Source organism: Oncorhynchus clarkii, chromosome 27 (genome assembly GCF_045791955.1).
Source record: "Oncorhynchus clarkii lewisi isolate Uvic-CL-2024 chromosome 27, UVic_Ocla_1.0, whole genome shotgun sequence".
NCBI lineage: Eukaryota > Metazoa > Chordata > Actinopteri > Salmoniformes > Salmonidae > Oncorhynchus > Oncorhynchus clarkii.
Window position 1 is genome coordinate 17,771,918 of NC_092173.1, and position 19,308 is coordinate 17,791,225.

General features: G+C 43.9%; 1 protein-coding gene across 2 annotated transcripts; it reads left to right on the plus strand.

Moving 5' to 3' along the window:
• The first annotated feature begins 363 nt into the window (after window positions 1–363).
• On the plus strand, window positions 364–19,036 carry LOC139386354 (RILP-like protein 1). Of its 2 annotated transcripts, none has more exons than XM_071131891.1 (8): window positions 364–1,088; window positions 2,454–2,577; window positions 10,494–10,615; window positions 13,899–14,087; window positions 15,039–15,208; window positions 15,337–15,459; window positions 15,608–15,706; window positions 17,447–19,036. In XM_071131891.1, exons 1-8 carry the CDS (start codon window positions 738–740, stop codon window positions 17,577–17,579), a joined length of 1,311 nt encoding a protein of 436 aa, XP_070987992.1. In that variant the 5' UTR covers window positions 364–737; the 3' UTR covers window positions 17,580–19,036. The 2 variants fall into 2 exon arrangements, with proteins under 2 accessions (XP_070987992.1, XP_070987991.1); XM_071131890.1 differs by having other exon boundaries at window positions 379–1,088; window positions 2,451–2,577.
• The last annotated feature ends 272 nt before the right edge of the window (window positions 19,037–19,308 follow it).

Genomic DNA, 19,308 nt, shown 5'->3' on the forward strand with positions numbered 1-19,308 from the left:
ATCATTTCCCATGCCTTCAGAGGAAATCCAATTTGTATGCTCAGACTGTCTGATGCATTATGGGCGACCTAGCGTAACATTACATGTGGCTCTTGAAGAGGAGCTTCTTGGGCTGCTGAGTGGTGCAGTGGTCTAAGGTACTGCATCTCAGTACAAGAGTCCCTGGTTCGAATCCAGGCTGTATCACATCTGGCCGTGATTGGGAGTCCCATAGGGCGGTGCACAATTGGCCCAGCATCCGGGTTTGGCAGTAGGCCACCATTGTAAATAAGAATTTGTGGCCTACTGACTTGCCCAGTTAAATTAAGGTACAATAAATGACTCACTCCTATTACATTGGTCAGGAAAGTAGTAGGGATGTTGAAACAAGCCACCAGCAGAAATATTGGCCAACACTTGTACACTGTTTTTTTATTTGAATTGGGCCTCATATTAATGTTCTAGACTAGGGTTAGGTAAAATGTGTGACGTATACTCGAATGAGGTTCAAGTTTGAACGGGTTTGTTCTAGTCTCTGACCAAGCATGCAGAGTCAAGTTCGAGCATTGGGTGACGATTTGACGAATGCATTAAGTTTAGATGCAGCAGCATATCGCGCTGTTTATTGCTAGAACACTTTCGATTTAATTGTGTTTCGACTCTTTCGCCGGGGAACTGTCATGTCACCGTGAGAACGACGTTCTTTTTATTTCTGGGTTTCGATAGTAACACTTGTGCACTTGCACACTTGTGCAATAATGGAGAAGGATTTTGATAGAAACGATCAAAAGCAAGACGTCAAGAAGACAGAGGTGTGTTTTGAAAGGACATGTTCAGCACTAACTGTGGACGATGTATACGAAATAGCTAAATTGATTGGCTCGGAAGTGGAAACACTTATTGACGGCTACGGTAAAGAGAGCGCCACAGGACTGGTGCCTAAAATTGTCAAAGTTCTAGAACTTTTGGAGAGCTTCGCATCGCGGAACCATGCTCACAAGTCAAAAGAAGAAGAATTACTTAAAGCGTTCGAAACACTTAATGTACAGAAACAGAAGAAGACGAGAAATGTGAAAGAATGCGAAGAAAGCAAGAGCGAAATACAACGGGTGAGTCGGTGGTAATAATATGGTAGTAACATGGGAGATAATACCTCCAGTGACGTATCGTTTCAATTAGCGATATGTGATTTGGAGTTGCTGCTACAATGTAGCAATTTAATTGTTTTGACGGCTAGGGTACAATTGAATAACTATACTACTTGCTGCACGTTAGTATGCCACGTTATTCATCATGCCCATTCAGTGGCAAGTGACAGCTCACAAAACATATCTGTTATCTGTGTGACGCATTATGTGTAGAGTGTAGACCTACCACTGGCAACTATTCCCCCACACAGAGAAGGCTCCATTTTAGTTGTATTAGTAGCCTAAGCGAAATGTAGACTATATGTCGTTTTTGTTATGTAACATCACGGAATGGTGTGTTCGGAATGGACGCTCGTGCTATTGTCGTTATGATGTTCCTCGTGTGTTTTTATTGACAGGTCGCTATTGCCACAGTATGTATCACGGATTTCGGGTTTGATAAAAATAAACATTACATTAACTGCACTGTGCATTACGTTGGTCGAATGCTGTAACAACGCAGAATTAAACAATAAAAGTCCCATGCAATGGATTATGGTCAATGTAGTTAATTACCACATTTTCTGCAATGAGCTATGTAGAATATTGTCATGTTGGAAACTACAACTCCCTACTACATCGCACATTTCGGTCTTGATCAGATGTATCTCTGGAGAAACTGCATTGTGCAGTGTTTAATAAAAAATAACCCAGGCTATATCGCAGTATAATTAGGGAAGTCACTGTTATCTGGTCTGATCTCAACGATCATAGATTTGATATGATAGGAGGAAACATGTTGGTACTACAGTTTTCACTACACCACATGTCTATGCACCACACACCACACCATGGGCCCTGCCCTTCTGTCTCACACCTGATTACACTGTCGGTTATTGGTCTTGTTGGTGTAACAGTATAACTTTAGGCCGTCCCCTCGCCCATACCCGGGCGCGAACCAGGGACCCTCTGCACACATCAACAACTGACACCCACGAAGCATCGTTACCCATCGCTCCACAAAAGCCGTGGCCCTTGCAGAGCAAGGGGAACTACTACTTCAAGGTCTCAGAGCAAGTGACGTCACCGATTCTCTTTCACTTGGAACATTCTTCAGCTAGCACTCAGTAGCTATCAATATATTTGATTTAATTAGGAGCCTATTCTTCCTCACCACCAAGTACCTGTAGACTCCTCTGGTATTGGGCAATGAGTTCACTAGAAGTCAATGGTTATGGGTACCATATAAATATAACGACTAGAATGTCATTCTATTTCTATGGTGGGTATGCTGTGTGTCTCCTCCTAACCCAGAGTCTGTAACAGCTCCTCCTTGTCCCCCAGCAGGAGGTGCAGGAGGAGGTGGAGAAGCAGAGGAGGAGGTGCGAGGAGCTGCAGGCCCAGGTATTGCATCTACAGATGGAGAAACAGGAGTTACAGAGCTGCCTGAGGGGCAACCATGTCCAGGAAGGTTGGTTTAAACACATAAACACACACTGTAACGGTTTTGACTTGAGGTTATTATTTATAGGGGTGCCAGGTAGGTTGTGCCTACCAGAGAAAACATTGGTTTCTCCTTTTGGTTTGGGAGGGAATGAGTCCCATCTGGTCCGTCAAGTCTACACCAATACAAAGGACTTATGTAAAAGTCAGGATGGAAATAAACTTTTCATAAACCCTTAAAACATTGAAAATAACTTCAAAAACAACTATATTCTTTTGCGTGGGTTGTATTAGCAACATCAATGATTACACACACATATAATAATATAACACAATGAGTTCTGGTTCCTCCAGAAATGTCCTGTAACTCGGGCCTAAAAAGAGTCCAGCCTGGTAAAGGAGTTCAGGGAACTCGAAGTGACTTTTGTCACGCAATGTTTGTCCGTTCATTCAGTGTAGCGTAAACCCAGTATTAATCATACAATCAATATAACAATTATTTTACCACAGAACTTTAAAGCGTATCAACTCTTACTAAGTCCTTAACTACAACTAACTACATAAATCATCACAGTATACATCACATCAAAACAAATGAAATACCGTATACAAAAAGGTGGTAGTCAGTCGGTCAGTCAGACAATCCAATCCGCCAACAGATCTCCAGCAGAGAAAGGCCATGAAGAACGGAGAGGTGTAGTCCACGGACGCAAAGAGTGGATCCGATCCTGGGTAAACTCTATTAGGCTTCAAAACACACGTTTAACGGCAACAAAACAAACGGAATAGAGAAGCTTCGGGAACTGAGGGTTGAACACATCCTCATTCACTGCTCCATCACAACCCCACTTTTGCGCAGCTGATGCTGGCTATTTAATTGGGAATTAAAGGGAAAGTGCCCTATTGGAAGGAGAAGCACTATTTAATTGGGAATTAAAGGGAAAGCGCCCTATTGGAAGGAGAAGCACTATTTAATTGGGAATTGAAGGGGAAGTGCCCTATTGGAAGGAGAAGCACTATTTAATTGGGAATTAAAGGGAAATTGCCCTATTGGAAGGAGAAGCACTATTTAATAGGGAATTAAAGGGAAAGCGCCCTATTGGAAGGAGAAGCACTATTTAATTGGGAATTAAAGGGAAAGCGCCCTATTGGAAGGAGAAGCACTATTTAATTGGGAATTAAAGGGAAAGCGCCCTATTGGAAGGAGAAGCACTATTTAATAGGGAATTAAAGGGAAAGTGCCCTATTGGAAGGAGAAGCACTATTTAATTGGGAATTGAAGGGGAAGCGCCCTATTGGAAGGAGAAGCACTCTGAGACGGTTCAGAAAAATTCAGGGCCGTCACAACATGCGATATATAGGGAGGTTGGTTGATATAGAACAGCCTTAAACATCTGCCTTAGGGGCAACCATGCTCAGGAAAGTTAGTTTAAACATCGGCCTTAGGGGCAACCATGCTAAGGAAAGTTAGTTTAAATATTTACCTTAGGGGCAACCATGCCCAGGAAGGTTAGTTTAAACATCTGCCTTAGGGTCAACCATGCTCAGGAAGGTTAGTTTAAACATCTGCCTTAGGGTCAACCATGCTCAGGAAGGTTAGTTTAAACATCTGCCTTAGGGTCAACCATGCTCAGGAAAGTTAGTTTAAACATCTGCCTTAGGGTCAACCATGCCCAGGAAGTCTAGTTTAAACATCTGCCTTAGGGGCAACCATGTCCAGGAAGTCTAGTTTAAACATCTGCCTTAGGGGCAACCATGCTCAGTAAGGTTAGTTTAAACATCTGCCTTAGGGTCAACCATGTCCAGGAAGTCTAGTTTAAACATCTGCCTTAGGGTCAACCATGCTCAGGAAGGTTAGTTTAAACACCTGCCTTAGGGTCAACCATGTCCAGGAAGTCTAGTTTAAACATCTGCCTTAGGGGCAACCATGCTCAGGAAGGTTAGTTTAAACATCTGCCTTAGGGTCAACCATGCTCAGGAAAGTTAGTTTAAACATCTGCCTTAGGGTCAACCATGCTCAGGAAGGTTAGTTTAAACACCTGCCTTAGGGTCAACCATGTCCAGGAAGTCTAGTTTAAACATCTGCCTTAGGGGCAACCATGTCCAGGAAGGATTAGTATAAACGTCTGCCTTATGGGCATGGTACTTACCCTTTCTGTCATACATAATATATCACACACCTCTTAGAAACAATCCCCTTCTCACATGTGTGTATGCAAACATACTACCCACCACAACAGGTAAAGTACCCCAAAGTAATGCGTGTCAGGGCAATGGAGTTACTGCTAAACTGGCTCAGAGTATTTACTTCTGGTGGTAATCACACGGAAAAACATTGCTGACTGAGAAATTCTGGTGTTTGTTTATTTGGGAAGTGAATGTGTGATCGTAAATGTGACATTTGTTATGTAAATACTGAAAGAGACTATAATAGACACGTATATTTGTATTATTACACTAACTTATTAAGTATTAGTAAGATATTCATTATTGATCTCGTCCCTGCTTAGTCGTCGATACTCTCGCTATAGAAGCTGCTAAGAGCACCAACCCTAGTATCATTCAACAAGATAGTATCACGACTCAGGATATGAACCAGATGCAGACACAGGAGGTCGGATGGTTCGGTTCTCAGAATTTTTATCACAATAAAGGGGCAGGCAGAGGTTCGTAGTCCAAGGCACAGTCAAAAAAGGGACAGAACAGCAGGCTCAGGATCAGGGCAGGCAGGAGCAACAAAAGACGAACAGCAGAGGGGCTAAGGACATTAGGGATGGGGAATGGGCAAATAAAACGGGGGGAAAGTTTTTGAGACTCCACCCGGAGGGGCAGATCACGGGTGGACAGCCATACCCATTGCCCTGGCCGATAGCGGGGAGCCGGAGGCCGGTGATGCCTGGAGGTGGTCGTAAAAAGAGCGGACCGGCCTCTCTTCCAGGTACGCCGACAGCGGCGGACGAACATCTGGGCCGAGGCTATGCTGACCTCTTGCTCAGGGAAGAGCGGGGGCTGGTAACCCAAGGAACACTCGAAGGGCGAGAGTCCAGTGGCCGAGCAAGGAAGGAGTTGCGGGCGTACTCTACCCACACAAGTTACTGGCTCCAGGTGGTGGTTTTGGCAGAGACGAGGCAGCGAAGAGTAGTCTGATTGGACCACTCTGATTAGCCGTTAGACTGGGGATGAAACCCGGAGGACAGGCTGGCCGATGATGCAATGAGGGTGCAGAATGCCTTCCAGAACCTGGACGAGAACAGAGAACCCCAATCGGAGACCATGTCGATCGGAAGTCCATAAATCCAGAAGATGTGCTGCACCATAAGCTAGGTTGTCTCCTTGGCTGAGGGTAACTTTGGAAGGGGAATGAAATGTGCAGCTTTGGAAAACCTATCCACCACAGTAAGGATGGTGGTGTTGCCATCAGACAGAGGGAGAGCAGTGACAAGGTCCAGGGATATATGGTACCAGTGGCAATGAGGAACAGGGAGTGGTTGAAGGAGGCCAGCCGGAGCTTGCCGCAAAGTCATATTCGGTGTGCACACAGTGCAGGCGGCAACGAATGCGGAGATGTCCGGGACCATGGTGGGCCACCAAAAACGTTGGTGGAAGAAAGCCAGGGTCCGGCGGGAGCCGGGATGACAGGTGAGTTTAGAGGAATGGCTCCATTCCAGGACCGGGAAAATCTGGGATGAACATCTGGTTAGCCACCCCCTCCCCGGGGTCTGGCTGGAGCGTTGGCCAGACCAAACGGCATAACCAGGTACACATTGTGTCCGCTAGCCATGTTGAAGGCTATCTTCCACTCGTCTAATTCCCGTATCCGAACCAGGTGGTAGGCGTTCCGAAGGTCCAACTTCGAAAAGATGGTCACCCCCCGGAGAAGCTCGAAAGCCGAGGAGTGGTAGTGGGTAACAATTCTTTACAGTGATGTCATTGAGGCCCCGGTAGCCAATACACGGGTGCAGGGTTTTGTCCTTCTTTTCCACATAGAAAAACCCTGCACCGGCAGGAGAGGCAGGAGGATGCATGATCCCGGCAGCTAGAGAGTCCTCAATGTATACAGTGCCTTGCGAAAGTATTCGGCCCCCTTGAACTTTGCGACCTTTTGCCACATTTGAGGCTTCAAACATAAAGATATAAAACTGTATTTTTTTGTGAAGAATCAACAACAAGTGGGACACAATCATGAAGTGGAACGACATTTATTGGATATTTCAAACTTTTTTAACAAATCAAAAACTGAAAAATTGGGCGTGCAAAATTATTCAGCCCCTTTACTTTCAGTGCAGCAAACTCTCTCCAGAAGTTCAGTGAGGATCTCTGAATGATCCAATGTTGACCTAAATGACTAATGATGATAAATACAATCCACCTGTGTGTAATCAAGTCTCCGTATAAATGCACCTGCACTGTGATAGTCTCAGAGGTCCGTTAAAAGCGCAGAGAGCATCATGAAGAACAAGGAACACACCAGGCAGGTCCGAGATACTGTTGTGAATTTGGATTTGGATACAAAAAGATTTCCCAAGCTTTAAACATCCCAAGGAGCACTGTGCAAGCGATAATATTGAAATGGAAGGAGTATCAGACCACTGCAAATCTACCAAGACCTGGCCGTCCCTCTAAACTTTCAGCTCATACAAGGAGAAGACTGATCAGAGATGCAGCCAAGAGGCCCATGATCACTCTGGATGAACTGCAGAGATCTACAGCTGAGGTGGGAGACTCTGTCCATAGGACAACAATCAGTCGTATATTGCACAAATCTGGCCTTTATGGAAGAGTGGCAAGAAGAAAGCCATTTCTTAAAGATATCCATAAAAAGTGTTGGTTAAAGTTTGCCACAAGCCACCTGGGAGACACACCAAACATGTGGAAGAAGGTGCTCTGGTCAGATGAAACCAAAATGTAACTTTTTGGCAACAATGCAAAACGTTATGTTTGGCGTAAAAGCAACACAGCTCATCACCCTGAACACACCATGCCCACTGTCAAACATGGTGGTGGCAGCATCATGGTTTGGGCCTGCTTTTCTTCAGCAGGGACAGGGAAGATGGTTCAAATTGATGGGAAGATGGATGGAGCCAAATACAGGACCATTCTGGAAGAAAACCTGATGGAGTCTGCGAAAGACCTGAGACTGGGATGGAGATTTGTCTTCCAACAAGACAATGATCCAAAACTTAAAGCAAAATCTACAATGGAATGGTTCCAAAATAAACATATCCAGGTGTTAGAATGGCCAAGTCAAAGTCCAGACCTGAATCCAATCGAGAATCTGTGGAAAGAACTGAAAACTGCTGTTCACAAATGCTCTCCATCCAACCTCACTGAGCTCGAGCTGTTTTGCAAGGAGGAATGGGAAAAAATGTCAGTCTCTCGATGTGCAAAACTGATAGAGACATACCCCAAGCGACTTACAGCTGTAATCGCAGCAAAAGGTGGCGCTACAAAGTATTAACTTAAGGGGGCTGAATAATTTTGCACGCCCAATTTTTCAGTTTTTGATTTGTTAAAAAAGTTTGAAATATCCAATAAATGTCGTTCCACTTCATGATTGTGTCCCACTTGTTGTTGATTCTTCACAAAAAAATATTTATGTTTGAAGCCTGAAATGTGGCAAAAGGTCGCAAAGTTCAAGGGGGCCGAATACTTTCGCAAGGCACTGTACCTCCATGGTCTTGGTCTCCGGGGCAGACAGGGAATAAAGCCGACCCGAGGTGGTGTGGTGCCCGGGAGGAGGTCAATAGCGCATTCATAGTGTCAATGCAGAGGAAGGGATGTGGCACGAGCCTTGCTGAAAACCTCCCGGAGGTCCTGGTACTCCGCGGGAGATCCGAGGCTTTTCCCAAGCCCGCAGAAGGATGTCCCAGGGCAGGCTGCGCCGCCTTAAGGCAATGTGCATGGCAGAACGGACTCCAACCCAGGATAGAACTAGTAGCCCAGTCGATCAGGGGGTTGTGCCTCTGGAGCCATGAAAATCCCAAAACCACAAGTGTATGAGGAGATGCAATTAGTAGAAACTGTAGGGACTCACTGTGATTACCCGACACCTGCAGGTTAATGGGAACCGTACTGTGAGTAACCCTGCCAATGGAGAGTCCGTCAAAGCTCTGGCGTCCATGGGAATGGAGTTGAGTAGAGATTCCCAGCTCAGCTACCAGGGTAGCGTCCATGAAGCTCTCATCAGCCCCAGAGTCAATGAGCACCCGAAGACATTTTGACCGACCACCCCACAGCAGCAGTGGAACAGCATGGAGAGGAGTACAAGTAATGGGAGTTTGAAGACTCCCTGTATGGCCCACCAGCGTACCCATACCTACTGATGAGCCTGTTCTTTTACTGGACAGGTGGCTATGTAATGTCCTGTAGTACAACAATACAGGCAACTGTTGAAGCTCAGCCTGCGTAAACGTTCGCAAGGAGACAATCTAGCCCTGTCCAGTTGCATGGGTTCAGGAGGAGACTAGTCGCTGAGGGGGCTCGGGTGATTTCGGATTCTCTCGGGAATGCAGGCGTTGGGGACTTCCGGGGTTCTTCGGAGGTGAGGGAGAAAACGTGGACGAGCGAGTGTGCACTTAAATAAATGCACTTAGACCAAACGGCATAACCAGGTACTCGTAATTCTTTACAGCGATGTCATTGAGGCCAATGTAGTCAACACACAGGCGCAGGGTTTTGTCCTTCTTTTCCACAAAGAAAAACCCTGCACCGGCAGGGGAGGTAGGAGGAAGCATGATCCCGGCAGCTGTCCTGTATGTCCTGTAGTACCACAATACAGGCAACTGTTGAAGCTCAGCCTGCATAAACGTTCACTAAGAGACAATCTAGCCCTGCCCAGTTGCATGGGCTCAGGAGGAGACGAGTCGCCGAGGGGCTCAGGTGATTTCGAATTCTCGCAGGAATGCAGGCATCAGGGACTTCCAGGGTTCTTCGGAGGTGAGGGAGAAAACGTGGACGAGCGAGTGTGGCTGAACACAGAATTCCTCTCTCCTACGTTCCCGTAGACGCCCATTGATCCTTATATTCAAGGCTATGAGGGAGTTGAGGTCCCTGGGTAACTCCCGGACTGTGAGTTTGTCTTTGATGTCGTGGGTAGGTAGAGGTTCGTAGTCCAAGGCAGAGTCAAAAAGGGACAGAACGGCAGGCTCTCATTTTGTTTTATTTATAAAAAAGTATAGAGAATTGTGGACCACCTGCAGTACCTCTACGGGCCCAAGCCATACTACACTCTGAAAACAGTTTTCCCACCAAGAGGTCCATGTTAGCTGCTTGTTGTTAAGTTTGATTGTTTTATTGCAGTTTGGCCTAGGAACATTAGTGTCTCCAATGTCCATCCAAAGCAAAACACCATAGATCCTGAGTGGCGCAGCGGTCTAAGTCACTGCAGACCCGGGTTAGGTCCCGGGCTGTATCACTACCAGCCGTGATCGGGAGTCCCATAGGGCGACGCACAATTGGCCCAGCGTCGTCCGGGTTAGGGGAGGGTTTGGCCGGGGTAGGCCGTCGTTGTAAATAAGAATTTGTTCTTATCTGACTTTCCTAGTTAAATAAAGGTTAAATTAAATAATCTCCACCATAGGTTATGTATCAGTCATTACACGTCCAGAGTAGTGTGTCTGAATCAACAGGTATAAACCAGACCGCTTAAAGATGACCATGTGCTGAAGGATAATCCTTAAGTGTCTTTACTGTTTAACCACAGACCTTACGATACACTCCACTGAGCAGCTTTGGCTGGGGACTTAGTCTTGACCCACTGTTGATGGTTGATGAACTACTGGGTCATGTTCATTAGGGACTTCCTGGACATTCATTTCCATTTTCCGGTGGGCTTTTATTTCTTTACTTTTATTTTTTGTGCCCTACTGTGTTGTCTCTGGGCCGTCTGTTGACCATTGAAAACCCACAGTGATGATATTGTATTGTTGTGGTCCTGTGTTTCAGACCGTGTCCAACGGCAGGAGCGGGAGTTGATGCTGAAACTGAAGGAGGTGGTTGACAAGCAGAGAGATGAGTTGAGGGCCAAAGTACAGCAGATAGGAAGCGTGTCTAAGGAGGTGGAGGCGGTAAGGACAAGAAGACTACATGTACAGTCCATCTGAATACACACACACACACACACACACACACACACACACACACACACACACACATACACACACACACACACTGAGTGTACAAAACATTAGGAACACCTTCCTTATATGGAGATGCAGTACCTTTTGCCCTCAGAACTAGAGGTTGACCGATTATGATTTTTCAACGCGATATCGATTATTGGAAGACCAAAAAAAGCCGATACCGATTAATTGGCCAATTTTTTTATTTGTAATAATGACAATTACAACAATACTGAATTAACACTTTTATTTTAACTTAATATAATACATCAATAAAATCAATTTAGCCTCAAATAAATAATGAAACATGTTCAATTTGGTTTAAATAATGCAGTAAGTGTTGGAGAAGAAAGTAAAAGTGCAATATGTGCCATGTAAGAAAGCTAGCGTTTAAGTTCCTTGCTCAGAACAGAACATATGAAAGCTGATAGTTCCTTTTAACATGACTCTTCAATATTCCCAGGTAAGACGTTTTAGGTTGTAGTTATTATAGGAATTAAAGGACTAATTCTCTCTATACCATTTGTATTTAATATACCTTTGACTATTGGATGTTCTTATAGTCACTTTAGTATTGCCAGTGTAACAGTATAGCTTCCGTCCCTCTCCTCGCTGTCAACGGTGGGTGTAGCTGGTGCATGGAAGTCAGGAGCAGGAGAGCAGAGATGAATGGACAAAGCACTTTACTTAGGCAATCATAATACAGAACGCAACCGCGTCACAACACAAAATGCCCAAAGAACAAGATGAGGCAGAAAAAGTACAAAACCCAAGTACAAAGTACTGGCTGCCACAAAGCACGGGTAATAAAACAAAACCCGACGCAAACCAGCCGGAAGCGTGCCAACCTTGACAATAAACAATACCCCACACAGACATGGAGGGAACAGAGGGTTTAATACACATGTAATTAGTAGGAGATGTAAACCAGGTGTGCAGGAAGTCAAGACAAAACAAATGGAAAATGAAAGGTGGATCGGCGATGGCTAGAAGACCGGCGACGATGACCGCCGAACGCCGCCCGAACAAGGAGAGGAACCGACTTCGACGGAAGTCGTGACACTCGCCCCTAACTGGGCTCGAACCAGGAACACATCGATAACAGCCACCCTCGAAGCATCGTTACCCATCGCTCCACAAAAGATGCGGCCCTTGCAGAACAAGGGGAACAACTACTTCAAGGTCTCAGAGCGAGTGACGTCACCGATTGAAATGTTATTAGCGTGCACCCCGCTAACTAGCTAGCCATTTCACATCGGTTACACCAGCCTAATCTCGAGTTGATAGGCTTGAAGCACAGCGAAGAGCTGTTGGTAAACGCACAAAAGTGAATGAATGCTTACGAGCCTGCTGCTGCCTACCACCGCTCAGTCAGACTGCTCTTTCAAATATCAAATCATAGACTTAATTATAACATAATAACACACAGAAATACGAGCCTTAGGTCATTAATATGGTAAAATCCGGAAACTATCATTTCGAAAACAAAATGTTTATTCTTTCAGTGAAATACAGAACCGTTCTGTATTTTATCTAACGGGTGGCATCCATCAGTCTAAATATTCCTGTTACATTGCACAACCTTCAATGTTATGTCATAATTACGTAAAATTCTGGCAAATTAGTTTCCAACTTGTGTATTGATTTTAAGAAAGTCTTTGATGTTTATGGTTAGGTACACTTTGGTGCAACGACAGGACTTTTTTTGCGAATGCGCTTGTTAAATCTCCCGTTTGGCGATGTAGGCTATGATTCAATGATAAATTAACAGGCACCACATTGATTATATGCAACGCAGGACAAGCTAGATAAACTAGTAATATCATCAACCATGTGTAGTTAACTAGTGATTATGTTAAGATTAATTGTTTTTTATAAGATACTTTTAATGCTAGCTAGCACCTTACCGTGGCTCCTTGCTGCACTCGCATAACAGGTAGTCAGCCTGCCACGCAGTCTCCTCATAGAGTGTAATGTAATTGGCCATGATCGGTGTCCAAAAATGCAGATTACTGATTGTTATGAAAACTTGAAATCGGCCCTAATTAATCGGCCATTCCGTTTAATCGGTCGACCTCTACTCAGAACAGCCTCAATTCGTCGGGGCATGGACTCTACAGGGTATCGAAAGCGTTCCACAGGGATCCTGGCCTATGTTGACTCTAATGCTTCCCACAGTTGTGTCAAATTTGCTGGATGTCCTTTGAGTGGTGGACCATTCTTGATACACACAGGAAACTGTTAAGCATGAAATACCCAGCAGCGTTGCAGTTCTTGACACACTGAAATCGGTGCACCTGGCACCCACTACCATACCTCGTTCAAATGCACTTAAATATTTTTTCTCGCCCATTCACCCTCAGAATTGCACACGTACAACATCCATGTCTCAAGGCTTAAAAATAATGATTTAACATATCTCCTCCCCTCCATATACACTGATTGAAGTGGACTTAACAAGTGACATCAATAAGGGATCATAGCTTTCCCCTGGATTCTCCTGCTTTGTCTATGTCATGGAAGGATCATGTTTTGTACACTCAGTGCACATTCATGCTACACACACATCACAACTGCTACTACGAGATTCTTGTTATAATTGCTTAATAGTGCACAATTCAAACACTTGCCCCTCAATCCTCCCTTCCTCTAAACACTTGTAAATATTGGACTATAAATTGTGTATTATACATATACTAAAATGTTTATTCTATTCTACTGAGCCATTTTACTTTACGTTCGTATTCTTATCTTTTATTATTTATTGTTGTTGCATTGTCAAAAGGAACCTGCAAGTAAGCATTTCATTGGACGCTGTATACCATGTGTACATACGACTAATAAAACATGATACTGAAACAGTACTGGTATAGTTGTTATGGTTATGGGTTTGTGCAGAGCATCACCCACACCTTGGAGACAAGTCTGGGCCATGACTCCACTCCCTTATTCACAGCAGCTCTCTGTCACACAGTAATGGTTTTAAACTCCAGCTCGAGCTGGGTGTGTTTGTTGATGTTTCTAGGCTTTTCACCTTACTTAGAACCCAGGGCATCCTAAATTAACTCCCACAAAGGCCTGCTATGATATCTATCATATCATATCATCGGCCTGGATGTGAATGAGTGTATATGTATGTAATATGAGTGTTATGTTAATGTGTTGTTACATACCTGTATGTGTGTGTGTGTGTGTGTGTGTGTGTGTGTGTGTGTGTGTGTGTGTACAGCTGCAGGAGCAGTTGGAGCGCTTCATGAAGATGAATGGGGAGCTGAGACACAAGCAGAGCATCGTCACGGCCCAGGTGAAGAATGCTGTGGAGAGGAAGGCTGACATGGAGGCAGACCTCAGAGAGAAACAGAAAGAGATAGAACGCCTCACCACCCAGCTGGAAAAGGCCAACACTGCTGCTGGCACGGTAAGAAGTGTCTGTGTGAAAGCGGTGGGGTGTGTGTGCATGCATGGTGTGGGGGGTTGTATGTGTGTGGATGGGTGGCTCTGTGTGTGTAGAGGTGTGTTTGTCCCTTGTTGAAAGGATAAGATTCATTTCCATTTTTGAATTGGCCTTGGACCTTCATATTATATTTAAGCAAAAAGTCCCCCAAATCCCTAAGGTGCATTATTGCTATTATAAACTGGCTACCAACCTGAATAGAACAGTAAACAAGTACTTTTAAGTCATACTTGTGAAATGCTGTTTCAGCCAATCAGTATCCAGGACCCAAAGTACCAAGTTTATAATACTACATAACATTAGTCATCCAGTGTATTCTGACTCACTTTACTGTTTGTTACACCTTGTTGTCATTTCTCTAGAGAACTTTTAGTGTCCTGCCCTCTCCCTCAGTTTATTTTGGAGCTGAACTTTAATCTTTGAACATTTGTCACTGTCCTCTCTCTGCCAAGTCTTACACTTGGCCTTTGTTTCTTTAAACTCTTCTCCCTGTAAAAGAAACTGTAGCCATTTTGAAATATTTGTTATGACTAAGATAAGAGAAATTAAGGTAATATCTGTGACTTTTCTCTCTGACAAAGGAGTTAACTTATAGTTCTGAGAGGAAACACCGTTGGCACAAGATGTACATGTATGTATTGTCCACCTACAGTATAATGTGACTAAGACATCTCACTACAAGAAAAATGTTGTCTTGTTACTTTGTAATAGTCACACATTTTGCCAAATCTCATCATTTTGATGGGTATTATGCTTTTCCTATTGCTTTTAGACGATTTCATAGACTGTGAAGTTCACTAAATGTGTTATACCAGGTGAACAACAACATTTTGTGTCCCTTAGCCATAAAACACATGACTGTTGTTACATTAACTCAATTGTGATAGTGTACCTGTGTTTTCTCCACCCCAACAGGCCAATCCGTGTAAGACCGAAGTGGACCTGACTGACAAGCTGGTGATAGACCTGAAGGATCCCAACAGACCCTGTTTCACCAAGCAGGAGGTCAGAGAGATGCTGACAGAGAGGAACGAGCTCAAAGCCAACCTGTTCCTGGTGCAGGAGGAACTCTCCTACTACCAGAGGTAGGTACTATGGGGGATGTTTCATACCTTTTATGAGTGTGTATGTGTTTACATGTTTGTGTTTGTCTAGTTTCATATACCTGTGTGTGTCTGTACGGATGTGTGTGTCATTTGTGTCATCCTCACAGGGAGATCCTGAATGATGAGCGGTGTCCAGGCTTCTTGTTGGACGCTGTACGTTCTGCCATAAAGAAACAGAAAACTGTCATCAAGGCCAAGATGTTGGGCATGCCAGAGGACGAATGCAGCAGGTGACACTGACACACACACACACACACACACACGGGTACACACACACAGTTACACACACACACGGGTACACACACACACACACACACACACATGTACACACACACAAAGACGCAGTGCTGACTTTGTGGATGTGCTTTCCTTAAACAGTGATGAGGAGAAAGGACCCCTGTTTGAGAGGAGAGCAGAGACAGAAACCGGGACAGACAGCACTGACAGCAAACCACAAGAGTCTCGCATCAGGAACCTGTAAGTACTACTGGCCTGTTTTTACTAATGTAAACAACACATGTATTAACATAGCATTTTACATACAGAAATGTAAACATGTTTAAAGCACATTTACAACATTCAAAGAAACCCAGTCAGAAGATAGTTCTAGAAATTTGGTATGAATAGTTAAGTTGCCTGTTACAATGTTGTTACGCTGCTAAACTGATGCAGGACCTTGTTCTGTTGGAGAATTCCTGCAAAAGCCTGATTTGAAATGACAATGAGCCTCAGTTAACTATGCAGTTCCCTACCATAACCCTTACTGCGAGGCCACTGATTGGCTATGCAAAGTTGAGGCAGGTCTGTGGTAGGTTAGATAATCGTTCCATCAACTTGTTGCTAAGTCCTGAATCCTGATTATATTGTTTGTCTATGTTAAACTACCCCTGGTCTCCTGATAATACTGTTGTGTGTCTATGTTTACCTCTAGGCAGACATTCAAACACATGCTACCGCTCTGTTCACTGTTCTGCTTTTACTTTCAATGTATACATTTCACAGCACCTGCTGATGCCTCTGACTAAGCCCATTAATATAAACAAAGACTACTCCCCCTTGTGGTGTAACCAGGGAGTACCTCATATCTACAGAATGTAGTACTCACTACATGTTTTTATTTTGTATTTTCTATTTCACCTTTATTTAACCAGGTAAGCCAGTTGAGAACAAGTTCTCATTTACAACTGCGACCTGGCCAAGATAAAGCAAAGCAGTGCTAGAAGAAAAAGAAAGGCACACCTATTAGACGAGGTGCTGGCTAGCGGAGTGCAACACTTGAAAATAAAGGAGAGCCGCACACTCTAGGAGCTCAGATGCAAAAATGTAATGTCCAACGTTTCAACAGCCAAGCTGTCTTCATCAGGGTATAATGACAAACACTGCGGGATGACTCGTTTATATAGTGTCAAGAGACACAGGTGTCTGTAATCATGGCCAAGTGTGACCTAATATCATTGGTTAATTATAAATGATTAAAATGGCATACAAAGAACAGAATACAAAAAACAAATGGATAGCATACGATCATAGATTAATTTTAGACTACACAAGCTTACAAACAATTACAATGGCAAAGTCACAATAGTCACAAGAATGGCTTCAGATCAAAGTCTACGTTGAGACCGAAGGGAGCAAGGGTCTTTAAGTTAAAGATCCAAGCAGCCTCTCGTTTTAACAATAAATTGTCGAGGTCACCCCCTCTCCTATGATTACAGACACCTGTGTCTTTTGACACTATATAAACGAGTCATCCCGCAGTGTTTGATTATACCCTGATGAAGACAGCTTGGCTGTCGAAACGTTGGACATTACATTTTTGCATCTGATCTCCTAGAGTATGCGCCCTCCTTTATTTTCAAAGCAAAGCAGTGCGACACAAACAACAACACAGAGTTACACATGGAATAAACAAACATAATAAATTGAAATATATACAAAAAAAAGACGAAAAATAAAAAATGTACACAGGAGAACGACAAACAACGTTTGCACTGCTACGCCATCTTGGACACGATCTCAGAAACACTGAACCAAATCTCACATGCACGCTTCCTGTTTAATGATCACAGTCGGTCACAAGAGGCTATGTGGCATATAACCTTTCAGACAATATCTCTGACCTGTGGACTGTGTTGTTTTCTCTCCTCCTGTGTGTACCTTTAGTTTCTTCTGGTTGTGAGTTAGTATAGCTGATCCTAGACCTGTGTTGTCTCCTAGCTTTGGCTTCCTGACCCGCTCCGGCAGCAACCACAGCAGCCGTAGTCCCGGTGAAAACAACGCTGCTTCTTCCTGGGAAATCATCGACGACACTGACAACACTGCGGAGACAGAACCCCGACAATCACCATGACACCCCTCAACACCCGTCCAACTACACTTGTCCTCCATTCTGTTCAGTATCACAGGATGTTGTCATACTGGTTAGGTCTCCACAGCAGCCCTAAGAAAGGAAGAGCATTCTCTCATGCCTTCCTTCTTCATTTGTTATTACCCCCTTGTCCTTGCTCTGTATACCTTTCTCTTCCTCTCTCTCTTTCTCTTCCTCTTTCTCTTCCTCTCTCTCTTTCTCTTCCTCTCTCTCTTTCTCTTCCTCTCTCTCTTTCTCTTCCTCTCTCTTTCTTTTCCTCTTTCTCTTCCTCTCTCTCTCTTCCTCTCTCTCTTTCTATCTCTTTCTCTTCCTCTCTCTCTTTCTCTTTCTCTCTCTTTCTCTCCCTCTGTTTCTCTCAGGAATAGGTTCAGAATGGTGAAATGGCCAACTGTACACTTTGCATTGACAATAACTGTGCAGGACATTATTAAGAGGGACTTTTTTTAATGGATAATGCTTTTGTAATTGTTTTAGTATTTGTATTCAACATTATAGTGATGTGTATGGAATGTAACCATCTACAACAAATCTCTGTTGAATCTCTGAAGCAAATTTGTATTGAGATATTTTAACAAATATTTTTAGCCAAAGATACCAAGATATATTTTGAACACAGCAATCATTAGTCATTGCAGGAACACGTTTGTGCCACAGAGGGCATTCCAACTATTAACAACCACGGTGGACTTCCATGTGTTGAACATTTTACCTAGTGTGGGTGTTTTTGGTGTGCTTTGTGGTTGCTGTAATTCTTACAATCTGTCACTGTCTTGGACATGGTGTGAGTTATAGGAAACGTTTTGCAGTAAAGTATACTGTGTGTTACTTCTGAGCCTGAATGTATTGCCACAGAGTAACAGTCATTTATTGATTAGACTTTATATTCTTAACCATCAGCTCATCTTACATTTTTGATAGAGTCCTGTTATGAGTTCAACCATGTCTTCCCTAGGACCATGAATTGAGCATTGGGGTTGGTTGTTATGCGGCTGCCAAGTGTGCGTGTGCACACCTGTCTCTGTGTGTGTGTGTGTGTGTGTGTGTGTGTGTGTGTGCGTGCGTTCGTTCACTGGGGCACCAGCCCCTGTAAGTTAGTTGCTGCACTTACAGAGGAAATGTATGTTTCCTTGGGGGTAAATGGGAGATGGTGTGTGTGTGTCGTCACTATCCTTCCATCTGACCATGTCGTTAAACAAACACACACAGAAACACACACCTACAACAATGGCTGCCCCTGCCCACTACCATAACTTACCGGTACTCAGACATCTGACTCGGACGTAGTTTTCTGACATTCTAAATGAATGCTGCTGGTGATTGTGTTGAATGACGTATTTTCCTACAAACTGTATGTACATGTTATTTTTGTAAGCATGACTATTTTTAAACGGAGAAGCCTCTGAGCTACAAAAACCGAATAAATATCTGAATTTAAATCAGAAGTGTGTGTTGTGGGAGCATGTGAGTTGGGCTGTCAACATACATCTATTTGCCAAGAGAACATCCCACTTCTGATCTAGGATGGACAGTTAGGCTTTTCTTTACAACAAGGTGAGTGAGTGTGTGTTCTTGTGTGGAAGACAGGTGTACAGTACACAAACACACACAAACACATCTAAATCTGCTGCTCACCTCTTTCCCTAATCTCTCAGTATGTGGTGATGTCTTAAAAAAGCCTTACTGAGGCAGATTGAATGGGAGGAAGTGGCTC

Bases quoted from the DNA above. Each gene is read 5' to 3' on its own strand.
- LOC139386354 (XM_071131890.1), top strand. From the start codon at position 738: ATGGAGAAGGATTTTGATAGAAACGATCAAAAGCAAGACGTCAAGAAG. The intron at 1,089-2,450 runs GTGAGTCGGTGG...CTTGTCCCCCAG, and splicing joins GCAAGAGCGAAATACAACGG to CAGGAGGTGCAGGAGGAGGT. The intron at 14,088-15,038 runs GTAAGAAGTGTC...CCACCCCAACAG, and splicing joins CCAACACTGCTGCTGGCACG to GCCAATCCGTGTAAGACCGA.